Source organism: Littorina saxatilis, linkage group LG12, assembly GCF_037325665.1.
Source record: "Littorina saxatilis isolate snail1 linkage group LG12, US_GU_Lsax_2.0, whole genome shotgun sequence".
In the NCBI taxonomy this organism is placed as follows: domain Eukaryota; kingdom Metazoa; phylum Mollusca; class Gastropoda; order Littorinimorpha; family Littorinidae; genus Littorina; species Littorina saxatilis.
In genome coordinates, this window is record NC_090256.1 from 52,641,180 (window position 1) to 52,662,722 (window position 21,543).

Genomic DNA, 21,543 nt, shown 5'->3' on the forward strand with positions numbered 1-21,543 from the left:
TCTCTCTCTCTCTCTCTCTCTCTCTCTCTCTCTCTCTCTCTCTCTCTCTCTCTCTCTCTCTCTCTCGTCTGAAACTCTCCATGTTGTGAGAAACATTGTGGTTGACCAGAGATACGTAAAGAATTCACTACATGCTGTAACTGACTCGGCAGTGTTCGAGTACAACATAACTGAAAGGCAGGTGAAAGACTGGTGCCCCTTTGGACTGAAGGGCGAAAACCCGTTGACCATATACGACGGCGCAAGAAGGTGGCCAAAAGCCGACCACCTGAGGTATGCCCAACATATCGATAGAATGAAGGATAATATTAATTTTGTGCCTGTTGTCAAGTAATCAAACAAGTAGGCCAGAGCATAGACCTATATTATAGGTCCCTGGCCAGAGTGACAACCCTAACGCTGTCGCCCGTGACTCCTGACCGGGAATGCAGGGATAGTGCCTCATTATGGGGGCCAGGAGGCCCCCATTCATACGGATAGTTTTGGGGGCCAGGAAGGTTGACCATGGGCAGCACCATTTTGTTGTGAAATACGTCATCAGTTTGTGTACACAGGAAGTTGTGACATCCGTCACCCTTTGGGAGGTGTGAAGGCAAAATTGTTCATCAGTAGAAAGTTGTGAAATCCGTCACCCTATGGGAGGGGTGAAGGCAAAATTGGTCATCACTGAGTTTGTGTAACACAGGAAGTTGTGAAATACGTCACTCTATGGGAGGGGTGACGCAAAATTGTTCAACAAAAACATCATAGGTCGAACTGTGCAGGGTCAACCGCAACAAACTCAAACCATTCATTCCACGCTGCATTTGAGTGACTTATATACCAACATTTTTATGTCTTATTTTCAGCACAGGTGTAGGAAAAAATCATGAACCAAAATGTTATTTATTTTCTAATTTAACATTTGTTTTACAAATGTGACCATGGTCTTTCAAACATACAGTGACATTAAACATTGTTATGTTAAAAAAAAAGAAGAAAAAGAAAAGTTTTTGTGCACAAATCAGAAAATACATTGTACATTTTACCTACAGGCCAAACAAGAGATCCAAGCAAGTCAAGTCAAACAAGTCAAGTTTATTTACCAAATGCAAAGCACAGGATTTTGTTATGGTGTATGCATCCAAACTTCACACACCTTCCACACGCATATTATATCATGTGCACTGATCTAAAAATATATGGCAAGTTCTCAAGAACAGGCGCTTGCATTTGGATGTGTCCAATGATAGTAGGTTTGGTTGTGATCAATCAGAATAATGTAGGAATAAAAATGTATGACAGTTTGGTAAGATGACATGTAATTCACATATGCTGAAATATAATATTATACATCATATAATATTAATATGGCTGTTGCCATGACCATGAACCCTAAGAAAGGTCCACTTGCCTGCCTTAGGACGGGTATACCCGTCATGCGCTTGTGCTGCCGCGTTTACCCGTCTTCTCCGTTCCGGAATTTTCCAGAAATGCTATGTCACTGCTGACACACAAATAGCAGCCAATGGCTTGGTAGGATACCTCATTCTCATGAATAAACATAAATGGTGACGCGGTTTTGCGTCTGAAGGCTATTTTCGGCCTTGGCGACAGGGTAGGGGAGAGAAATCTCGACTCGTCAAAATGGCTAACGCGTGACAGTCGACCGGGCCCTAGTAGGGAAAAACAAAGCCGGACTGACGCTACAGGCGGTGCAAATGATTATGGATACTGACAGGGGAAGGGGGAGATCTTCTTTCGGACGATTCGTTGGAAACAGGTAGATGATAGTGATTATAATCCTTTCTTGGAGCAAGCAAAACAGCCACCTGTGTTTGATCCACAGGCACCGGAAGATGCGCCGGACTGATTTTTCAAAAGTTCATATTTAAACATCATTATAAGCCAAACTAATTATTATTTCCATGATTAGACACTAAAAACAGATTCTTGGTTCAATTTCCCTTAAAAATAACATAGGTTTTACTTACCTACCTACTGCCAGTTTGGAGCTAGAATTTTTTGTGAATTATTACACCCCGAACTCCAATATTCCCTGGCAGTCAGGAATGCACATACGCAAGTTTTGATTGGCAGCGAAAGGGTTATGTAAATCAAAATACCAAAATCAAGCGGCGCGGGAAGATTGAGGCCTTTGTTAACGTTCAACGTTGGCCAATAATGATTTTAACAATGTTGTGTCGTTTTGTATTATGTTTTATTTTGTTGTTCAAGTGATAAATATGTCTTCCCAACATATTACAAATCAAACAGAAATAAAGTCTTAGAGAAGTACAATAATTATTGTTGCCGTCAAAACCTTGCAAGGCCTCAACCGTTCTCACGAGATCAGTTACATCTCTCTCTCTCTCTCTCTCTGTCTCTCTGTCTCTGTCTCTCTCTCTCTCTGTCTGTCTCTCTCTCTCTCTCTCTCTCTCTCTCTCTCTCTCTCTCTCTCTCTCTCTCTCTCTCTCTCTGTATGTATGTCTTTGTCTGTGTCTCCCTCTGAGTCTCTCCGCTTCTGTGTTTCTATGTCTGTCTCTGTCTATGTGTGTGTGTGTGTGTGTCTCTCTCTCTCGCTCTCGCTTTCTCTCTCTCTCTCATCTGACTCTTGGCACGTACAGGTCAAAGCAGAGGTTAACTTGAGTGTACGTGTACCTAGCAGGAGGGGGGGGGGATTTCTTTAATTACCTGAGGGCGGTAAACATGTGTCTCAAAGCAGAGGTTGGGCTATTTTTAGACCGTCAACACAGACAGTACAGCGTCGTCAATCCCCGCGTGAAGGAAATCGCTCACCTTCCACGTCCAAAACGTAGTGATATTGACACGCCAGATTAGCGCAGTAGCGTATTGTGCTAAGCAGGAAAGCGCGCTTTTCTGTATTCTTGTTAACTTCGCAATTTCCGGAAAACATCCACTTTCACTTTGAGACTGTTCTGTTTACATTCGACACTATCAAAACCACTTTGCAATACTGAAATAATTTGTTCTGTGTTCGAAAGCTACAGCCAATCGTTATTATATCCCCTTAGGTACAGTTTTATAACATTATTGGCACATGTAAACAATAGGAATTAATTAATGAACGCTACAAAAAGGGCAGCCTTTAACCTCCCTGTTGTCACTCAGCATTTTTTTTTAAATTCTCATCCACACTTTCAGCACTTCCCCCACCCGCCCTCCCCATCTCAGATGTAATTTGTAAAAGACGTTTTCAGCCTTCAATCCACTATTTAACATAGTAAGTCAAGCTTTTCAAACCTTATTAATAATTGCTTTGATGTTTTGCTGATGTTCAGTTTATTATTTAATAAAGATCTCATGGTTCAAAATGTCATATTGGTTTTTTTTCAAAACGTGCGTGTGTTCCATTTCAAACTAACCTCACTGATGTGAACTCCATTATTACTGTCACATCTGTTTTACAAATTACACCCATAATCCAAACCAACGCGCAAACACACACACACACCACAACTACACACATATGTACTCGTTACCATTAGCCAACGCTCGTCACAACACTGTCAGTCTCAAGTATAAATAATAAGACCATCATAGACATAATGTTGCTTCACATGTTCTTTGTACAATCGTTGGTTTTCACAATAAATATTGCATTACTGTAATTGTCTTCTTTTTCTTTAACAATATCTTTCCAAAAACAAAACTCAAAGACCACACAAGCTATTGCAACCTAATCCTATCTCTGGTCTCTCTTCCTGGGTACAACGGTACCTAAGACTTACATTCAAATGCTTACATTTCCATGCTACCCACATTGTCAAAATACCAATAATTATTCAAAACAAATGTTAACTACTACCTAACTTCATTTCAGACCCACACCCATTATTATACACACATTTCACATTTAAACCATTAGTCGGCCCCCTGTCGATATTTATCGACTAAGTTCCTTGTAGCACTTGCCGCTGACTTCTGAACGCACGTGGAAGACGTGTTATGTACAAACTCTGTGACTTGATGGGCATGTGTTTACCAAGTCGCATTCGATTCGCGCGTGATAACAACGGCGGAAATACAAACTGTAAACAGACCAAGTGTTGGTAAAGGTAAAGGTAAAGGTATTCCCATAACCATCTGGTCGTAGGGGAGAGAGATGTTAGAGATCTCCACTTTTCTGGGGGCCAGCTTTTTATGAGGGCGGTGCCCATCTCCTCTCCCTCGCTGCCTTTGCCTTCCCCGGCCCTGAATAGGGTCAGGTACCCATTTCCAGCTGGGTGGACTGGAGAGCGCTCGGAAAAATCCAGCGTGAGAGGCAAGCGCTCTAACCACTGCGCCACTCCCCCCCCCCCCCCAAGTGTTGGACTGAAGAAATAACATGCGGGTTATCCATGATATTATCCAATGTTCATATCGCGATCGTTTCGATCCCCCCCCCCCCCTCCCCCTCAATCTGTGTACGGGCCGATGGCTTCACAGCTAACCATTTCTGAGTTCTGAGTTCTGAGTTCTCTCTCTTTGTGTGTGTGTGTGTGTGTGCGCACGCGCGCCCGCCGGCATGTGTGTGTGCGTGTGTGTGTGTGTGTGTGTGTGTACGGTGTGTGTGTGTGTGTGTGTGTGTGTGTGTGTGTGCGTGTGCGTGCGCCGTGAGTGTGTATGTGTGTATGTGTGTTTGTATGTATGTATGTGTGTGTGTGTGTGTGTGTGTGTGTGTGAATGCGTGCACGTCTTTGTCTTTCCGTTATTGCCCACAATCAGCAGTAGTGATTACTTCGGCACTTGATGGGATGTTGCGCAAGTCCAAGAAAGCAGTAGAGATTACTTCGGCACTTGATGGGATGTTGCGCAAGTCCAAGAAAGCAGCGTCTCCAGCATCCAAAAGTCCATTAAAATTCACAGGTTGGGGGAGTATGGGGGGAGGGGACATGAGTCACAGTGGCTACTGGTTTAGTGCGAGGCGCGCGACACAAAGGTGTCGACAGTGTGGGCCTCGACGACAGCTGCTGGTAGAGAGTTCCAGTCCTTCACTGTGCTGGGTAGAAAAGCGGCACTCCGATACTGAGTGCGGCAGGCGATGAGGCCGAACTGCTGGCAGTGGCCTCTTCGCTGGCGTTGTGGTAGGGGGGCCAGCTTCGACTTGATGCCCGGACAGTGTACGATGCTGTTCGTGATATTGTAGAGCATCGATAGGCGGGCAAGCTTCCTGCGCTCCTCCAGAGACTGCCACTCAAGGGAGTCCAGCATCCGGCTGACACTTGACGTGTTGTGATAGCGGTTGCAGACGAATCGGGCAGCTCGTCTCTGGACGGCCTCAAGCTTGTCGATGTTCTTTTGGGTGTGCGGGTCCCATACCGACGAGGCGTACTCCAGGATAGGCCTGACAAAGGCCTTGTACGCCTGTTCTTTCACGGATCTTGATGAGATCTTCAGATTGCGCCGCAGGAACCCCAGGGTCTTGTTTGCCTTGCTGACGATGTTGTTGATATGGTCGTCCCAGCACAGGTCACCCTGAATGGTCACACCCAGGTACTTGACCGCCTTCACTGTCTCCAGCGTATGCCCATGGAGCTGGTAAGAGGGCTGTAGTGGGCGTCTGCTCCTCGTAACAAGCAAGGTGTTGCACTTTGCAGGGTCGAACTGCATGTCCCAGCTCTTCTCCCACTCGGCTAGGCGATGGAGGTCTTGTTGTAGCTGGGCCTGGTCATTTACACTAGTCACCACCCTGTATACTGCAGTGTCGTCCGCAAACAGGCGCGCTAGTGCCGTCAGTCTCTCCGGGAGGTCGTTAATGTACGCTAAGAATAGCGTCGGCCCCAGCACCGAGCCCTGCGGCACCCCTGAGCGGACGCTGCCAAACGAGGAGCGGCTGCCATTCAGCACCACGGCTTGACGTCTTTGATGGAGAAAGTTCTTGATCCAAGCAAGTGCAGCTCCCCGGACACCGAAGTTTCGGAGTTTGTGGGTAAGCAGACTGTGGTTGACGCGATCAAATGCTTTCGCCAGATCCATGATCAACACGTCCGTCTGCTTCCCACTCTCCAGGTTGCTCGTGAGCTCTTCGGTGAAGTCCAGGAGCTGAGTCTCGCAGGACCGACCTCGACGAAAGCCGTGTTGATTATCGTCGAGGACGTCATTGTTGTCAAAATGCTCCATGAGCTTGCACGCCACGCAGGTGAGAGACACCGGCCTGTAATTGGCTGGATTATACTTCTCTCCCTTTTTGAAGATCGGAGTGACATGCGCGTCCTTCCAGTCAGCTGGAACTGAGCCGGTGGTAAGTGATGACTGGAAGACGGCGGTGAGGCCTGGTGCCAGCTCCTTTGCCAGCTCTTTGAGAACCCGTGGGCTAATCCCATCAGGTCCTGTCGCCTTGTTTGGATTCAAGTTCACCATCAGTTTCTGGACGCCATGCGCTGTGATGTTGATCTCTTCCACGGGAGGAGTGCTCGAGGCGCAAACCCGGCGGCACGCCAGTCCTGGCCTCAAACTCTTCCTCACTGAGCGCAGCGCCGTCGCTAAACACCGACTGGAACTGTGCGTTGAGGACCTCCGCCTGTGCTATTGGGTCGGACGTCAGCTGGCCATCCTTCTTCAGAGGTGCAACACCGGTGCCGGTAGATTTCTGGTTCTTTATATACGTCCAGAAACGCTTGTTCTTTCCAGCTCTTTTCGGGTCATCTTCACCTGTGAAGATGTTGTTGAGGTATTTCCAGTAGCTGTGGCGCAGCCGCCGCTGTACTTCCCTACGCAGATGTTTCATGTAGGCTTTGATGTTGTCAGAGCCGAGTTTCTTCATGTTGCGGTAGGCTCGGTCTTTTCTGTTGATCAGGCTTTGCAGGTCAGCGGTCACCCAGGGCTGACTGACTTTAGGCCGGGACATCTTGTGTGGCACAGACGTACTCACTGATCTCTGGAGCTTTTCCTTGAAGGTTGTCCATAGCTCCTCTGTAGTGGCAGTGTCCTGCATCTGTTGAAGGTCGGCGCTCAGTTCTGTGGCAGCCTGCCGCAGCGTCGGCCAGTCAGCTCTGTTGTACAGGGGAATCTCTCGCTGCTGTTGCTTCTTTCTTGGTATGCAGATGTTCAATTCGCAGTATGGGATGTTGTGGTCAGTCAGACGTGTGTGTGTGTGTGTGTGACCAATTCTCTCTCTATCTCTCTCTCTCTCTCTCTCTCTCTCTCTCTCTCTCTCTCTCTCTCGTGTGTACCCCCCCCCCCCCATTGAAAGGGGCTGTAGGCCCATATTCAATTAAACTGTGTCAGTGTCAGTGTCAGTCAGTGTCAGTCAGTGTCAGCGTCTCTCTCTCTCTCTCTCTCTCTCTCTGTCTCTCTCTCTCTCTCTCTCTCTCTCTCTCTCTCTCTCTCTCTCTCTCTTTCTCTCCCCACTGCGGCCTCGCCCCACCCCACCCCCCCTTCTCTCAGAGCTACGCAGGTCATGCAGATTTTAAATGAATGAAACTGTATTGTCAGTCACATCCCAAGTCGCAACAATGACCAATAACTTGCACAATCATGTGGCAATACCATTGAAGGAATAAGCTTTAAGGCTTTGACGCAGGCGCGTTAAAGGCACAGTCCTTCCCGTGTAAACAAGTTCTCAGATCTGACCTCTGAGGCTCACACTGACAGGCATACACACACTGATACCTTCTCAATTTCCATGTACAAGCCACAAATATCATTTTGAGCACTTTTGTCGGGTAACTGCTACGACACTGATTAAACACAAGTCAAATCAGTGTCAGAATTTTTATTGTTTTCAAGAAGGCCGTGAAAGGTGGATGCAGCGCCTATAGGCTGTTGATCTACTGGCCGATGTGAATGCGTGATATATTGTGTAAAAAAAATTCTATCTCACACAGCATACGCGCTTTGAACTTCGGATAAGGCGCTATATAAATACCCGTTATTATTATTATTATTATTGTAAGAAGGGACACAATCTGAATGACAAAATTCAACAAATTTAGCGGTATTATTCCCCTTCGCCGGTTTTTCTTGCAACTTTTTTGTTTGTTTTGCCAGCTCTGTTTTCCCTCTTTTAATCTCCTGAACATGATTTTTTTTTTACCACTTGTCGTGTATGAAAAACACAGTTTTGATAGAAACGTAGTCGTTCAGGAATGACTAGCCACACCTGGACAGGCGGCACAACACGATGTTTTGTTTTGATTTTAAGGCCGCTTCACTCATTATTTTATGAGTGCGCATCAACAAATCTAAATTTCAAGAATGTTTACAAAACTTATCATATCAGTCGTGAACGAATTCCTTGAAAGGTTGCCATCAATAGAGACGGATTGATGTACCTTTGAAATGTATCTTTTGGCGGATTACCAAGGTTTTCGTCCAAAGTAAGTAACCATGGTCTGCGGAAGTGCGTATGAATCGGTGAGATATCGCTTACATTGACGACTGACCAACACATCTTGCTACTTCAAAGTCAAGATGTTCAAAAAACCTGACTTTGCCTCATCAGCCGACTTTGTTTCGTAGTGTGGCACTGACAAGATGGACACTTTGTAGTAGCGAGTCATTTCATGCTTGTTGAACATCGCTGTTTATGAAGAACACATGTAGACTGCCTGCCGAGAAGTGAGATCGTGCCAAGATGGCGACTGGCAAAATGTCATTCAACTACTACCAAAATGGCAAGTATGGTGCCTTGCCGAATAATCCGCAGAAAGACATGGAGGTTACGCAGGACATGCATCTTAAAATGTCCAAGAAGATCGCCCAGCTGACAAAGGTGAGTTTAGATGGTGGTGTTTAATGTTCAACGACCTTTCTTGTGAGAAGGCATGTTATGGTTTATTTATGATCCATGTTTTTCTTATGGAGGGGGCCTTGATCTAAATAACTCAACCCCATTAGACTGTGCATACACGCACATAGATTGGAACTGTTGAAAGTAACAAGTTTCATGATAGCTGAGTGGTAATGTTTGGTTTCATTTTCTACTTTTTTGATGATGACAATGACGATTTCATGTTATGATTGTGATGTCGATTTCATATTATGATTGTAATGTTGAGACATCAATGGTGCATGTATTCATGGTAGAACATACCGGATGATGGAATACCATGCAATCTGAATCGCTGAAGACATGTTAGCAGATAAATGTACCTCAGAAAGAATTGTCTGTCTGTGTTGTTGTTTATATTTTACGTCAAGTAGAAAACTACATTTCTATAGAAGACATAGTGCAAGGGCACCACACTCAGTGTCATCCATGATGCCCAGAGAATATTCGCTGTTCCAATGGCATTTTTCATTAAATGAAAAGGAGAATTGACGTTGGTTTTACAATTGTATGCTAGGACTTACAGACTGTCAGTGATATTTGCACATATAAACTTGTGAGTTTCCATCCAAAACATCAGGTGAAAAAGTCCCGTCTGTGAAGCTTAACATGTCTGTGTGAGGCAGAAGTGTAACATTGTTGTCTGAATTGAAATTCAAAGATGATTTTGTGGTAGGACTAGGAGTACTAAACTGTGGTTTTCTTCATGTGGTGTGATCCAATTTTGTGTGTTATTTATTGTTTAAACAATAGAGAAAACACAACAAGACCAGTTGTGTTATTGATTGTGTGTGAGAGCTAAAAGAAAATATTCTGTTTTGTACCCACACTAAGACATTAACATTGTATTTTATTGCATTAAACATTTGACAGTGGAGTCATTTGTGAGAAGGCTTGCGATGTTTATTAAGGCCCCCCCCCCCAAAAAAAAAAGTCTGTTTACGGTAACCTAGGCAAAGGATTTTTTTTTTCTTCCAAAAAACCATAATTTTAAGTTATTTTGCCAAAAAACAAAGACTTTTAAAAAAATAAATTAATTTAAAAAATAAAAAATTTCTTTCCAAAATGCCACCCAAAAAAGTCTAGGGTCGCGCGAAAAAATAGGGTCGGTCGGGATACCGTAAACAGACTATTTTTTTTGTTTGAGGTGACATGCGACTCATTTCGTGGTGGAGGGTCACATATATATATGTATATGAAATGATCATTATAAATTCTTGTGAAGTGACTTTCGGTTTCTCAAAGTTATAATTCATGCAAATATCTTCATGCTTGTTGAAAATGTTTGTGTGCAGGTGATCTATGCATTGAACACAAAGAATGATGAGAACGAGGCAATACTACAGGGATTGCGAGATCAGCATGAAGGAGAGAAGCAGCGTCTCATGGCTGACATGCAGATTAAGATCAAACAATTTCAGTAAGTGTAGGGAAAATCAGCATGTATTGGGCCAATACTATGGTAGAAAAGGGATGAAACAGTGACCGTGGAACAAATGAAAGTGAAAGGGAAGGGAGAACTGAAAATTACTGTGATGTAGGCATATGGTAAGACAGTGCCTCCCCTCCACCCCTTGCGAACTTTATTCTTAACCAGTAAAATGATAGACCACTTTACACTTCAAAGGTAATTATCATGCAAAAATGTATGTGGTACTGTACATGCTAAGAGCTTAGATTTATTTTCTTGCTGCAACATTATAATGGCTTTAATATCAAAAATAGTACCATATTTTAAAAGTTATGATCCTCTCTGACACACGAGGAACAAGTGCATTTGAGGCAAAATATCTGGGACATTTTTATTTCTCTCCCACTTCATCAGGAGTAATACCTGCGAATCATCTAAGACTGTGACAATATAACTACGAAGGGAATCGGTGCAAACTGAACAAGCCCTGAATGTGCTTTTAAAAACCATTTCACTGTGATATATTGTTGAGTTCTGTGAACAGAGTTAGCTTTAACTCTTACCACTTCGGGGGTTTTAGGGCATATTTTACAGTGCTGTTGGTGCCTACTTGCCGAGTGGCTATCTGGGGTCATATTCCAAATGAAATATAGAAAGTTATATATCAAATGAAAGGAAAATGAATAAGCTTTTCATATTTGCAAAGAGAATTGTGCTATCTTTAAAGGTAAAAAATGTTATGGGGGTGACAACATGATTTTTGTTGAAATTTGTACGCCCATTTTTTGGAACACGTGACAAACACAAAGAAGACATTTTTTTTGTGTTCAGTTTATTTTAGATATGCTGCTAACTAGTCTGTTTGGGCATTCATTTTACATAACATAGCAAAGTTTTATTGAGTTTTGCTGATAAACAAAAAAGTTATTGTCACCTGAATACCCCCATCCAAATTTCAAAGTTGGACGTTTCATGACATACGCATGCCTAAGGCACACAAAAAAATAGTCTGTTTACGGTATCCCGACCGACCCTATTTTTTCCCGCGACCCTAGACTTTTTTTTGGCATTTGGGGGGAAAAAAAAGAAAAAAAATTTTGGCAAAATAATTTGAAAATATGGTTTTTTGAAAGTAAAAAAGAAAAAAAAAAGGTCTTTGTTTTTTGGCAAAATAACTTAGAAATATGTTTTTTGGGGGAAAAGAAAAAAAAAAAAAAGTCCCGACCTACTGACCCCATTTTAATGGCCTATGTTACCGTTAACAGACTTTTTTTTTGTGCCTAATAATGCATTCCTATAACTAACTTATAACAAAAACCCAGCTTGTTTCTCTCATAAAGTGTGTCTAACATATGAGTTTATCCACTGTCCGACCCATCCAATGTAAAATAACAAACATTTTTTTTGATAATTAGATAATTGGTCAGTGGAAAACTACAGGGGGAGGGCATCGTAAGCTTGCTTACGATGGGTAAGGGAGCGAACTGGTAAGAGTTAACCTCTTAGTCATCTGCTTTCACTGCAAATGCTTGTGACATTTTACTCCAATCCAATCTGGTCATGGTTTTGCAGAAGTCGACTGGAGGGAGAGACTGGCCACAGAAAACAGATCAGCGTTCTTCAGGCACGCGTCAGCGAGTTTGAAGAGCAGCAGGGTACGGTGGAGGATCGGTTTTCACGCCTGAAGGAGGAGGCAGCGAGCAGGGAGCAGCAACAGCAGGAAGACTACAACAAGCAGGTCCAGCAACTCACTCAGGATGTGCTGCGAGCCAAACGCGAGTTTGAGGAACACTTACAGGTCTGTTTTTCAGTGTGGTTGTAGTGTTTTTGAGGATCAGTTGTCATTGATTGGCACCCAAGAAATCATTGTTGAGCAGCGTCCGATGAGCTTCTTGCAAACTTATTTTGACTGAGATTCTGTTAGGGCTCCATAATTAGTTGCTAATGGCTCTGTTGCAAAATCTGTTTGCTTTGTGCATAAAGATCCATACCTGTCAAGTCTTACGATTTTTGCATAAGGCCTAAACAAAAAATAGGTGTGGTTACGGTAACCCGACCTACCCTATTTTTTGGGGCCGACCCTATAACTTTTTATTACATTTGTCAAAAAAATACCAAAAAAACCAAGTAAACGAGTGCAGAAAACGCAATGAAAGCGAAAGCGCCTGAGTCGCACACTTATTTCCCTGTCAAGTAGGTTTAATTTGTACACACTAGAAAAAAAAGTTTAAAAAAAAAAAATGATTGCCTACCTTCCTACCCAATTTTTTTGGGCTATGTTACCGTAACCACACCTAATTTTTTTTGTGCCTAATTCTTATGGAATTTTGATGTTTTTCAAGTCTTACGGCGTATGCCGAAGATCTTACGGTTTTTACAAAACAATTTGGTCAAATAAAAAAAAGATCGCAAAGGTTCGTCCGAGAACAAAGTAACAGCTAAAAAACTTGCGGTAACTGATCCGGCGAAAGTACAAGGCAATGCGCATGTGCACACCGTCAGCGCGATCTGACTGAGTACTGTGCGACAACGCTTGACCACACGTGACCTCAAATTAAAGCAGTTACATGTACTATTGTTGTTGTTCTCGGTATCTTCAAGTTATTTTCTCACGTTGTGCGAAGTTTTAAGCCATAGAAATGAAGCTAAGGGAGTTGTGATGCATTTTCGAAGAGCTAGCGATCGAAAGCGAAAGTAGCCGGATTCCTGTCACCTCTGATCATGTCGGACTTGTTTTTAGAACACGCGCGACCTCAAACTAAAGCATTTACATGTAATATTTGTTGTTGTTCTAGTATCTACACAGTATTTTCTCACGTTGTACCTAGTGTGAAGCCATATAAATAAAAATAAGGGCGTTATGATGCATTTTCGAAGAGGTAGAGAGCGAAAGCTGGCACCGGATGTCTGTCAGAACCGATCATATACGACTTGTTTTTAAAACATGCGCGACCTCAAACTAAAGCATTTGAGACAATGCCAAAAGGTGACGTTTTCATGTCAGTATGTCCCAAATGACATCACCAGTACATTTTTCATTCTATCTAATCTGTTTTCGTTCTATTTTTTCTAATAACATGCGTTAACAATTGATTGCCAACTGGAATGGAAGAGCACAAAAAGTGTAACTTGATATGTAGTTTCTCTAGAGGGAAAAACATCTTCCACTTTCATGTCAGTGTGTCCCATGCAACATACATTTGCCAAACAGCTATGTGCAAGTAGATTATTTGTTAGTGGTATAGAAAATACTGATCAACAATTAAAGTCAGTTTTCACATTCATTTTCTACCTATTTCTTATTTGTTTATTCTGTTGGCAATGGTGAAATGTCAGCAATCGTGTGTCATTCGGGACAGTAGACATGACACCTGACCTTTTGTCACTGTCTCATTTACATGTCATAATTTTGTTGATCTGGTATTTGTCCTTGATTGTTGAGACACACATGAGTTTCTGGCTTGTAACTTATGTGTTTTACGTGTTCTGTTTGGATAAAATGTTCTCTTTTGTGGTGGGGGTTTCCATTCATGATTGAATCACTGTGCTCAATGAATGAATGTTGTTAAAACACACTTGTCTTGTGCCTTTACTATCAAGTGGTGTTTTTGTGCATTCTGATACAAAATTTACATTTAAACATGCTTTGCATAATTGTATAAAACAGTGAAGTTCAGTGTTGAGAAAAGTGTGTTTTTCTTATGTGTGAAATAAGGCTGATTTCTTGTTTTTGTGTGTGTATGTGTGCATGTATTTAGTTCTTGTGGTGATTATTCTAACGACTTCTGCAATTTTGCACGTTGTGTTATGCTTTTTGGTGCAAAATTATGGTTTTGTTAGCAAAATCTTATGGTGAGAGTCCACAAGAGCTTGACAGGTATGAAGATCTGACATTGTAACAAGTGCGTATCCCTGATCTTGCAACATATACAAACAAGTCGCGTAAGGCAAAATTACTACATTTAGTCAAGCTGTGGAACTCACAGAATGAAACTGAACGCACTGCATTTTTTCACAATGACCGTAGTCCACCGCTCGTGCAAAACGCAGTGAAACTGACAAGCCTGTTTAGTGCGGTAGTGGTTTTGCTGTGCTGCATAGCACGCTTTTATCCCCGAGTACGCAGTAGGAGGGTCCAGCAGACTTTAATTGTGTGTCTGTGTATCTGTCTGTCTGTCTGTCTCGACTTAACAGCTTATTGCTGGGAAACTACTGGGCGCAGTTCGTTCAAAAGTTGATACACTAACTTGATAATAGGTCCGATTGATCGTATTAAAACTTCATAATGTTACCTGGGACCTAAATGCGAATTAATCAACAAAAACGACTCTTAACGGTGGGCGCGATTCGCGGTGGGATAGAACAGCCGTTCGGCTAATCCGCCAGCCAGCATGCGACAGCGACACCAGGCTTTGCGTGCGTGCGTGCTTTGCGTGCGTGTACCACTGTGCGCGAGGACTATAGGCATTTGAGTTCACTGGCGAATGATAGAGTTGGTGGCTTGGTGGAAAGCGTTTCCGACTATGGCTAAAGTGATACCGGTTCGATTCCCGGCATGGGCTGTCTATTTTTTTATTTTTTTATTTTTTATAATAAATTCTTGTTTACTATTGTTTATTATGAACGTTTTAATGTTTTATTTTACTGTAATAATTTTTTTAATTGTGTAAAATAAATAAAAAAAAAATTTTTTTTATTTTTTTTTTTTTAAATCCAAGGGATCCGGGTTCAATTTCCGGCATGGGCGGTCTATTTTTTTTATTTTTTTATTTTTTTAAATTCTTGTTTACTATTGTTTATTATGAACGTTTTAATGTTTTATTTTACTCTAATAATTTTTTTAATTGTGTAAAATAAATAAAAAAAATTTTTTTTTTTAAATCCACGTGCACAAGACAAAAACTTTCATACTGGGGGAGCGAGCCAGTCTGAAGAGTACTCGGGTCCAGCGCCAGCGTTTTTGAGTCACTTGAGAAAAAGTGACTCTATGTAATCGGTCAGTGTTAGTCTGTCCGGCCGGCCGTCCGGCCGTCCGTAGACACCACCTTAACGTTGGACTTTTCTCGGAAACTATCAAAGCGATCGGGCTCATATTTTGTTTAGTCGTGACCTCCAATGACCTCTACACTTTAACGATGGTTTCGTTGACCTTTGACCTTTTTCAAGGTCACAGGTCAGCGTCAAAGGAAAAATTAGACATTTTATATCTTTTCTCGGAAACTATCAAAGCGATCGGGCTCATATTTTGTTTAGTCGTGACCTCCAATGACCTCTACACTTTAACGATGGTTTCGTTGACCTTTGACCTTTTTCAAGGTCACAGGTCAGCGTCAAAGGAAAAATTAGACATTTTATATCTTTTCTCGGAAACTATCAAAGCGATCGGGCTCATATTTTGTTTAGTTGTGACCTCCAATGACCTCTACACTTTAACGATGGTTTCGTTGACCTTTGACCTTTTTCAAGGTCACAGGTCAGCGTCAAAGGAAAAATTAGACATTTTATATCTTTGACAAAGTTCATCGGATGTGATTGAAACTTTGTAGGATTATTCTTTACATCAAAGTATTTACATCTGTAGCCTTTTACGAACGTTATCAGAAAAACAAGGGAGATAACTAGCCTTTTCTGTTCGGCAACACACAACTTAACGTTGGGCTTTTCTCGGAAACTATAAAAGTGACCGGGCTCAAATTTTATGTGAACGTGACTCATTGTGTTGTGAATAGCAATTTCTTCCTGTCCATCTGATGCCTCATATAATATTCAGAACTGCGAAAGTGACTCGATCGAGCGTTTGCTCTTCTTGTTTATGTACCTCTCTTCGTTATAACTTTCTGAGCGTGTTTTTAATCCAAACATATCATATCTATATGTTTTTGGAATCAGGAACCGACAAGGAATAATATGAAGTTGTTTTTAAATCGATTTCGGAAATTTAATTTTGATCATAATTTTTATATTTTTAATTTTCAGAGCTTGTTTTTAATCCAAATATAACATATTTATATGTTTTTGGAATCAGAAAATGATGAAGAATAAGATGAACGTAGTTTTAGATTGTTTTATAAAAAAATTAATTTTATTACAATTTTCAGATTTTGAATGACCAAAGTCATTAATTAATTTTTTAGCCACCAAGCTGAAATGCAATACCAAAGTCTGGCCTTCGTCGAAGATTGCTTTACACAAATTTCAATCAATTTGATTGAAAAATGAGGGTGTGACAGTGCCGCCTCAACTTTTACAAAAAGCCGGATATGACGTCATCAAAGACATTTATCGAAAAAATGAAAACAACGTCTGGGGATATCATACCCAGGAACTCTCATGTAAAATTTCATAAAGATCGATCCAGTAGTTTACTCTGAATCGCTCTACACACACATACACATACACACATACACCACGACCCTCGTTTCGATTCCCCCTCTATGTTAAAACATTTAGTCAAAACTTGACTAAATGTAAAAAGGCAAATGTACAGGAGTAATTCTGTATTGTAAAGACTTATATTTTGTATGTCTCATTCTTTTTACATTTAGTCAAGTTTTGACTAAATGTTTTAACATAGAGGGGGAATCGAGACGAGGGTCGTGGTGTATGTGTGTGTGTGTGTGTGTGTCTGTCTGTCTGTGCATGTGTGTGTGTAGAGCGATTCAGACCAAACTACTGAACCGATCTTTATCAAATTTCACATGAGAGTTCCTGGGAATGATATCCCCGGATGTTTATTTCTTTTTTTCGATAAATACCTTTGATGACGTCATATCCGGCTTTTTGTAAAAGTTGAGGCGGCACTGTCACACCCTCATTTTTCAATCAAATTGATTGTAATTTTGGCCAAGCAATCTTCGACGAAGGCCGAACTTCGGTATTGCATTTCAGCTTGGTGGCTTAAAAATTAATTAATGACTTTGGTCATTAAAGATCTGAAAATTGTAAAAAAAAAATTTTTGTTATAAAACGATCCAAATTTACGTTCATCTTATTCTTCATCATTTTCTGATTCCAAAAACATATAAATATGTTATATTTGGATTAAAAACAAGCTCTGAAAATTAAAAATATAAAAATTATGATCAAAATTAAATTTTCAAAATCAATTTAAAAACACTTTCATCTTATTTCTTGTTGGTTCCTGATTCCAAAAACATATAGATATGATATGTTTGGATTAAAAACACGCTCAGAAAGTTAAAACGAAGAGAGGTACAGAAAAGCGTGCTATCCTTCTCAGCGCAACTACTACCCCGCTCTTCTTGTCAATTTTACTGCCTTTGCCACGAGCGGTGGACTCACGATGCTACGAGTATACGGTCTTTCTGAAAAATTGCATTGCGTTCAGTTTTATTATGTGAGTTCGGCAGCTTGACTAAATGTTGTATTTTCGCCTTACGCGACTTGTTGTTTTATTCCATATTCTTCAAGGGATCCAAAGGATAGGAGAGACTTAATTAGGTTTTGCAGTGATTACAGTTACTACTAGCAGATTGGCTGATGTTGCATGAAAGCCATTTGCTAATTCATGCCCAATTCATAGTCACATTTAGGTAGTTGTTTCTTTTGTAATCATGGATAATGCATGGTCAATGAAAATGACTTTTAAAAACACATTGTCCTATAATCACAGGGTTTTGAAGCATGGAAGCGACAAGCAGAGGTGGAACATGCCACGGCTATACAGGAAATGGAAACGCGGCATGCCAAAGAACTGGAAGAGTTCCAAGACTTCCAACACAACCAGGATTCTGACTGGCTTAACCGCTGTGCCGAGATGGAGGACAAATATAAAGTGGACATGCTTGCACTGCAGGAACAGCTTGCTTCTTCACAGGCAGACAGACTCAAAATGGAGGAAGACTATACTCAAAAACTGGAGAAGGCTCAGGCCTTCCATGAAAAAGAACTCAACGCGCTTCGACAGAACCAGTCCTCTTCTTTCGAGGAAGAGCTGAGCAAGCTTCGTGAGCAGCAGGAGAAATTAAAACAAGACTTTTCGGCACAGGAGGGTGAGCTTCGTAAGCAGATCGACAGACTTGTGCGTCAGTTAGCGGACACAGAGGATTTGGCGGAATCACAGAAACAGGAGTTGGACAGGCTTCGAGCTGAGCTGGGCAACAAGGATAGCAGTGCTGAGTCTATAACTCGGATGGTAAGTAGTAAGATTAATTACAACAATGTTCTGTTATTTTACACTAATCAACTAGTAACACATATCGAAATACTGTACTTAAGTAGATAGTGAATTTGCTGAACTGTCTTCCTTTGTTTAGCTGGGTGAACAGGTACAGTTTATTGCCTTTGACCACTTGCAGATTGAGATTTGCATGCTGCTTGCCTCATGAAATACAGAACGACTATAGTCAAAGATGTTTGCTGGTTGGAATGGGAGAAAACAGGAGACCCTGTGGCCATCAGAGATGTGAAAAATGTGAGATGTGACTGACGTCAGTCGCAATGGCACTGTTAAGAGATTATTTTTGTCGCTTCATCAGCCCATCTCAATTCAAGAGTTGATTCTTTTGTTGGGAAGTGACTGTGACACTAATGATAGAGGTTACAAGAACAGGGCAGTTCTTTATCTGTGTCGCTCCGCTAAATCCCATGGAAGCCACACATTTTTTCATCACAATCCTTGTGCTAGTAAAACTGAAAAAACCCCGGAAATGCACTCAGTGAATGAATGAAATGATGCACTATTCAAATGAATGCTTCATTTTTGGCTCACGTAAGTGTAGCCTATGCGATGCTAACTTTTGTCTGTCTGTGCGTGCGTGCGTATGTTTGTATGTATGTGTGTATGTATGTATGTATGTCTGTGGTAGAAACTTTAACATTTGACTGAACACCAAAATACTAATTTTACCTGGTTATTATTTAAGCAACAGCTTCAAAGTATTGAAGCAATGATCAACATTTCGTCGGCACGTATGTAGTTAAAGTGTGTATCCAAAGAAAATGGGTGGTGGGGGGTTTTGGGGGGGGTTAAAACAGGTGACTGGTTTGTGTCGTGTGTGGTATGTAGACCAGGTCAGGGATCAAGGTTAGGTCAGATCGCGTGAAGGGTTGTGGTCAGTATAGATACAGTTATCACCAAGCTGCAGTTCGTTGATTCGGAGAAGACGATTTTACATTGTCCGGTTTCGTAGCTCCAGAAAAATAGATAAAGAAGATACCAAAGGAGATTTCCTACAGGTTAATCTGCACAGCGTGTTTCCAGTGTCTGCGCAAGGAAGCGCAGCGCTGTCGAAAGCGCAGTGTCGATCTGGCCATCTCAGGCAGTCGTGTCCCCGTAAGTAGGCTACAGACAGACAGATCTAGATCAAGTGTCTTGCACTCTTGCACCGTGTCAGCTATGCTTACCGTGTGTGTGTATGTGTGACGGAGTGATTGAGTTTTGTTACTGTTTGTTGATTTCTTACATGAGCCTTGAAGGCTTCGCCTCTTGTTTAATCACCTATTGCTCACTTTGATTTTTTCTTCACACAGCTTCAGGCAGCCCAAGATGAGTCAACAGCAGCCAAAGTAAGGCTCCGGGAACTTGAAACAGAACTTTCTGCATCCAAAGAACGCTGCTCAGACCTGGCTGCTGATCTGATGAAAAAATCAGGTGAGGCAAACACAGGCAAATATTGATGGTAACTGGTACTGTGTCTTGACTTGTTGTCCCTTCCAAAATGGACGAAGCAGACTTATAAAAGCAATGATGTGGAAAGAAAGAAATGAAGTGAGGGGTTGAAAGTGTGGTACGTGCGTGTTTATGTAAGAGTTTACATTCGTGTGTGTGTGGATTTTGTGTGTGTTTGTGTGCATTAAAGATTTTCCTTGTGTGTGGGTGAGCTTTTGTGTGTGTCTGTGGTTAAGTGTGTGTGTGGTTGCGTTTTTACTTGTTTGTGCTCACGAACGCGAGCAAAAAACACAACCACACACACACTTGGCCATGGACACACACGGGACGGGCGCAATGGCTTGGTGGTAAGACGCCGGCCTCCAAAGCGGAAGGTCATGGGTTTGAATCCCGGCCGCGTCTGGTGGGTTAAGTTGGAGATTTTTCTGATCTCCCAGGTCAACTTCTGTGCAGACCTGCTAGTGCCTTATCCCCCTTCTTGTGTACACGCAAGCACAAGACCAAGTGCGCACGGAAAAGATCCTGTAATCCACGTCAGAGTCTTGTGGGTTGTAGAAACACGAAAATACCCAGCATGCTTTCTCCAAAAGCGGCGTATGGCTGCCTAAATGGCAGGGTAAAAACGGTCAAACACGTAAAAATCCACTCGTGCAAAAATAAGAGCGTACGTGGGAGTTTCAGCCCATGAACGCACAAGAAGAAGAAGAAGAGCGCGCATGTGTGTATGTGCCAAGCTTAAATATTTTTATCGATTCACCTCCCTGTCTGTGCAGCCTTCATAGGAGAGCTGGAGGCCAACAAACTGCAAAAGGCGGTACATAGATAGCCTGCAAAGTTAATTCACTCTATCAAGTGCTCCATTGATATGAGAGATAGATGCTTACAAAGATGATTCATGGTGTTATTCTGTGTGCAGCCTTGATAGGAGAGCTAGAGGCCAACAAACTGCAGAAGGCGGCCCTGGTGGAAGAACTGAGCAAGAAGCTGGAGGCCCTGCAGATGCAGCTTGCCAAGCTGATGGCGGAGAGGGACGCTCTCATGTCAGACAAACGCTCGCTCTCCTCCGAACAACACTCTCAGCTCACAGTCCTCAAACATGTAACTATAGTGTGTGTGTGTGTGTGTGTGTGTGTGTGTGGCGGCTAGCTGTCTTTGGAGTAAGCCTTCATACAGCTGTATTCAAGGGAACAAACTCTTGCCCAGTGTAGTATTCTGCTTTAGCTGTTTCTTCTACTTGTTCAAGCAAAGTCTTGCTAATTTCTTATTTCTTCTTGCACATGATTTTATTGAGTCACTTGAGAAAAAGTGACTCTATGTAATCGGTCAGTGTTAGTCTGTCCGGCCGGCCGTCCGGCCGTCCGGCCGGCCGTCCGTAGACACCACCTTAACGTTGGACTTTTCTCGGAAACTATCAAAGCGATCGGGCTCATATTTTGTTTAGTCGTGACCTCCAATGACCTCTACACTTTAACGATGGTTTCGTTGACCTTTGACCTTTTTCAAGGTCACAGGTCAGCGTCAAAGGAAAAATTAGACATTTTATATCTTTGACAAACTTTTCTCGGAAACTATCAAAGCGATCGGGCTCATATTTTGTTTAGTCGTGACCTCCAATGACCTCTACACTTTAACGATGGTTTCGTTGACCTTTGACCTTTTTCAAGGTCACAGGTCAGCGTCAAAGGAAAAATTAGACATTTTATATCTTTGACAAAGTTCATCGGATGTGATTGAAACTTTGTAGGATTA

The 21,543-nt window shown here is 42.1% G+C and overlaps 1 protein-coding gene across 1 annotated transcript in view; it reads left to right on the forward strand.

Moving 5' to 3' along the window:
- Positions 1-8,159: 8,159 nt before the first annotated feature.
- LOC138982227 (protein FAM184A-like) overlaps positions 8,160-21,543 on the forward strand; it is an 80,970-nt gene continuing 67,586 nt past the window's right edge. Inside the window, exons 1-6 of the mRNA XM_070355461.1 lie at positions 8,160-8,695; positions 10,048-10,172; positions 11,736-11,961; positions 17,797-18,318; positions 19,656-19,776; positions 20,711-20,892. Of these exons, the coding sequence (XP_070211562.1) occupies positions 8,558-8,695; positions 10,048-10,172; positions 11,736-11,961; positions 17,797-18,318; positions 19,656-19,776; positions 20,711-20,892 (1,314 nt within the window). The 5' untranslated portion in view covers positions 8,160-8,557. The remainder of the gene's footprint in view (positions 8,696-10,047; positions 10,173-11,735; positions 11,962-17,796; positions 18,319-19,655; positions 19,777-20,710; positions 20,893-21,543) is intronic.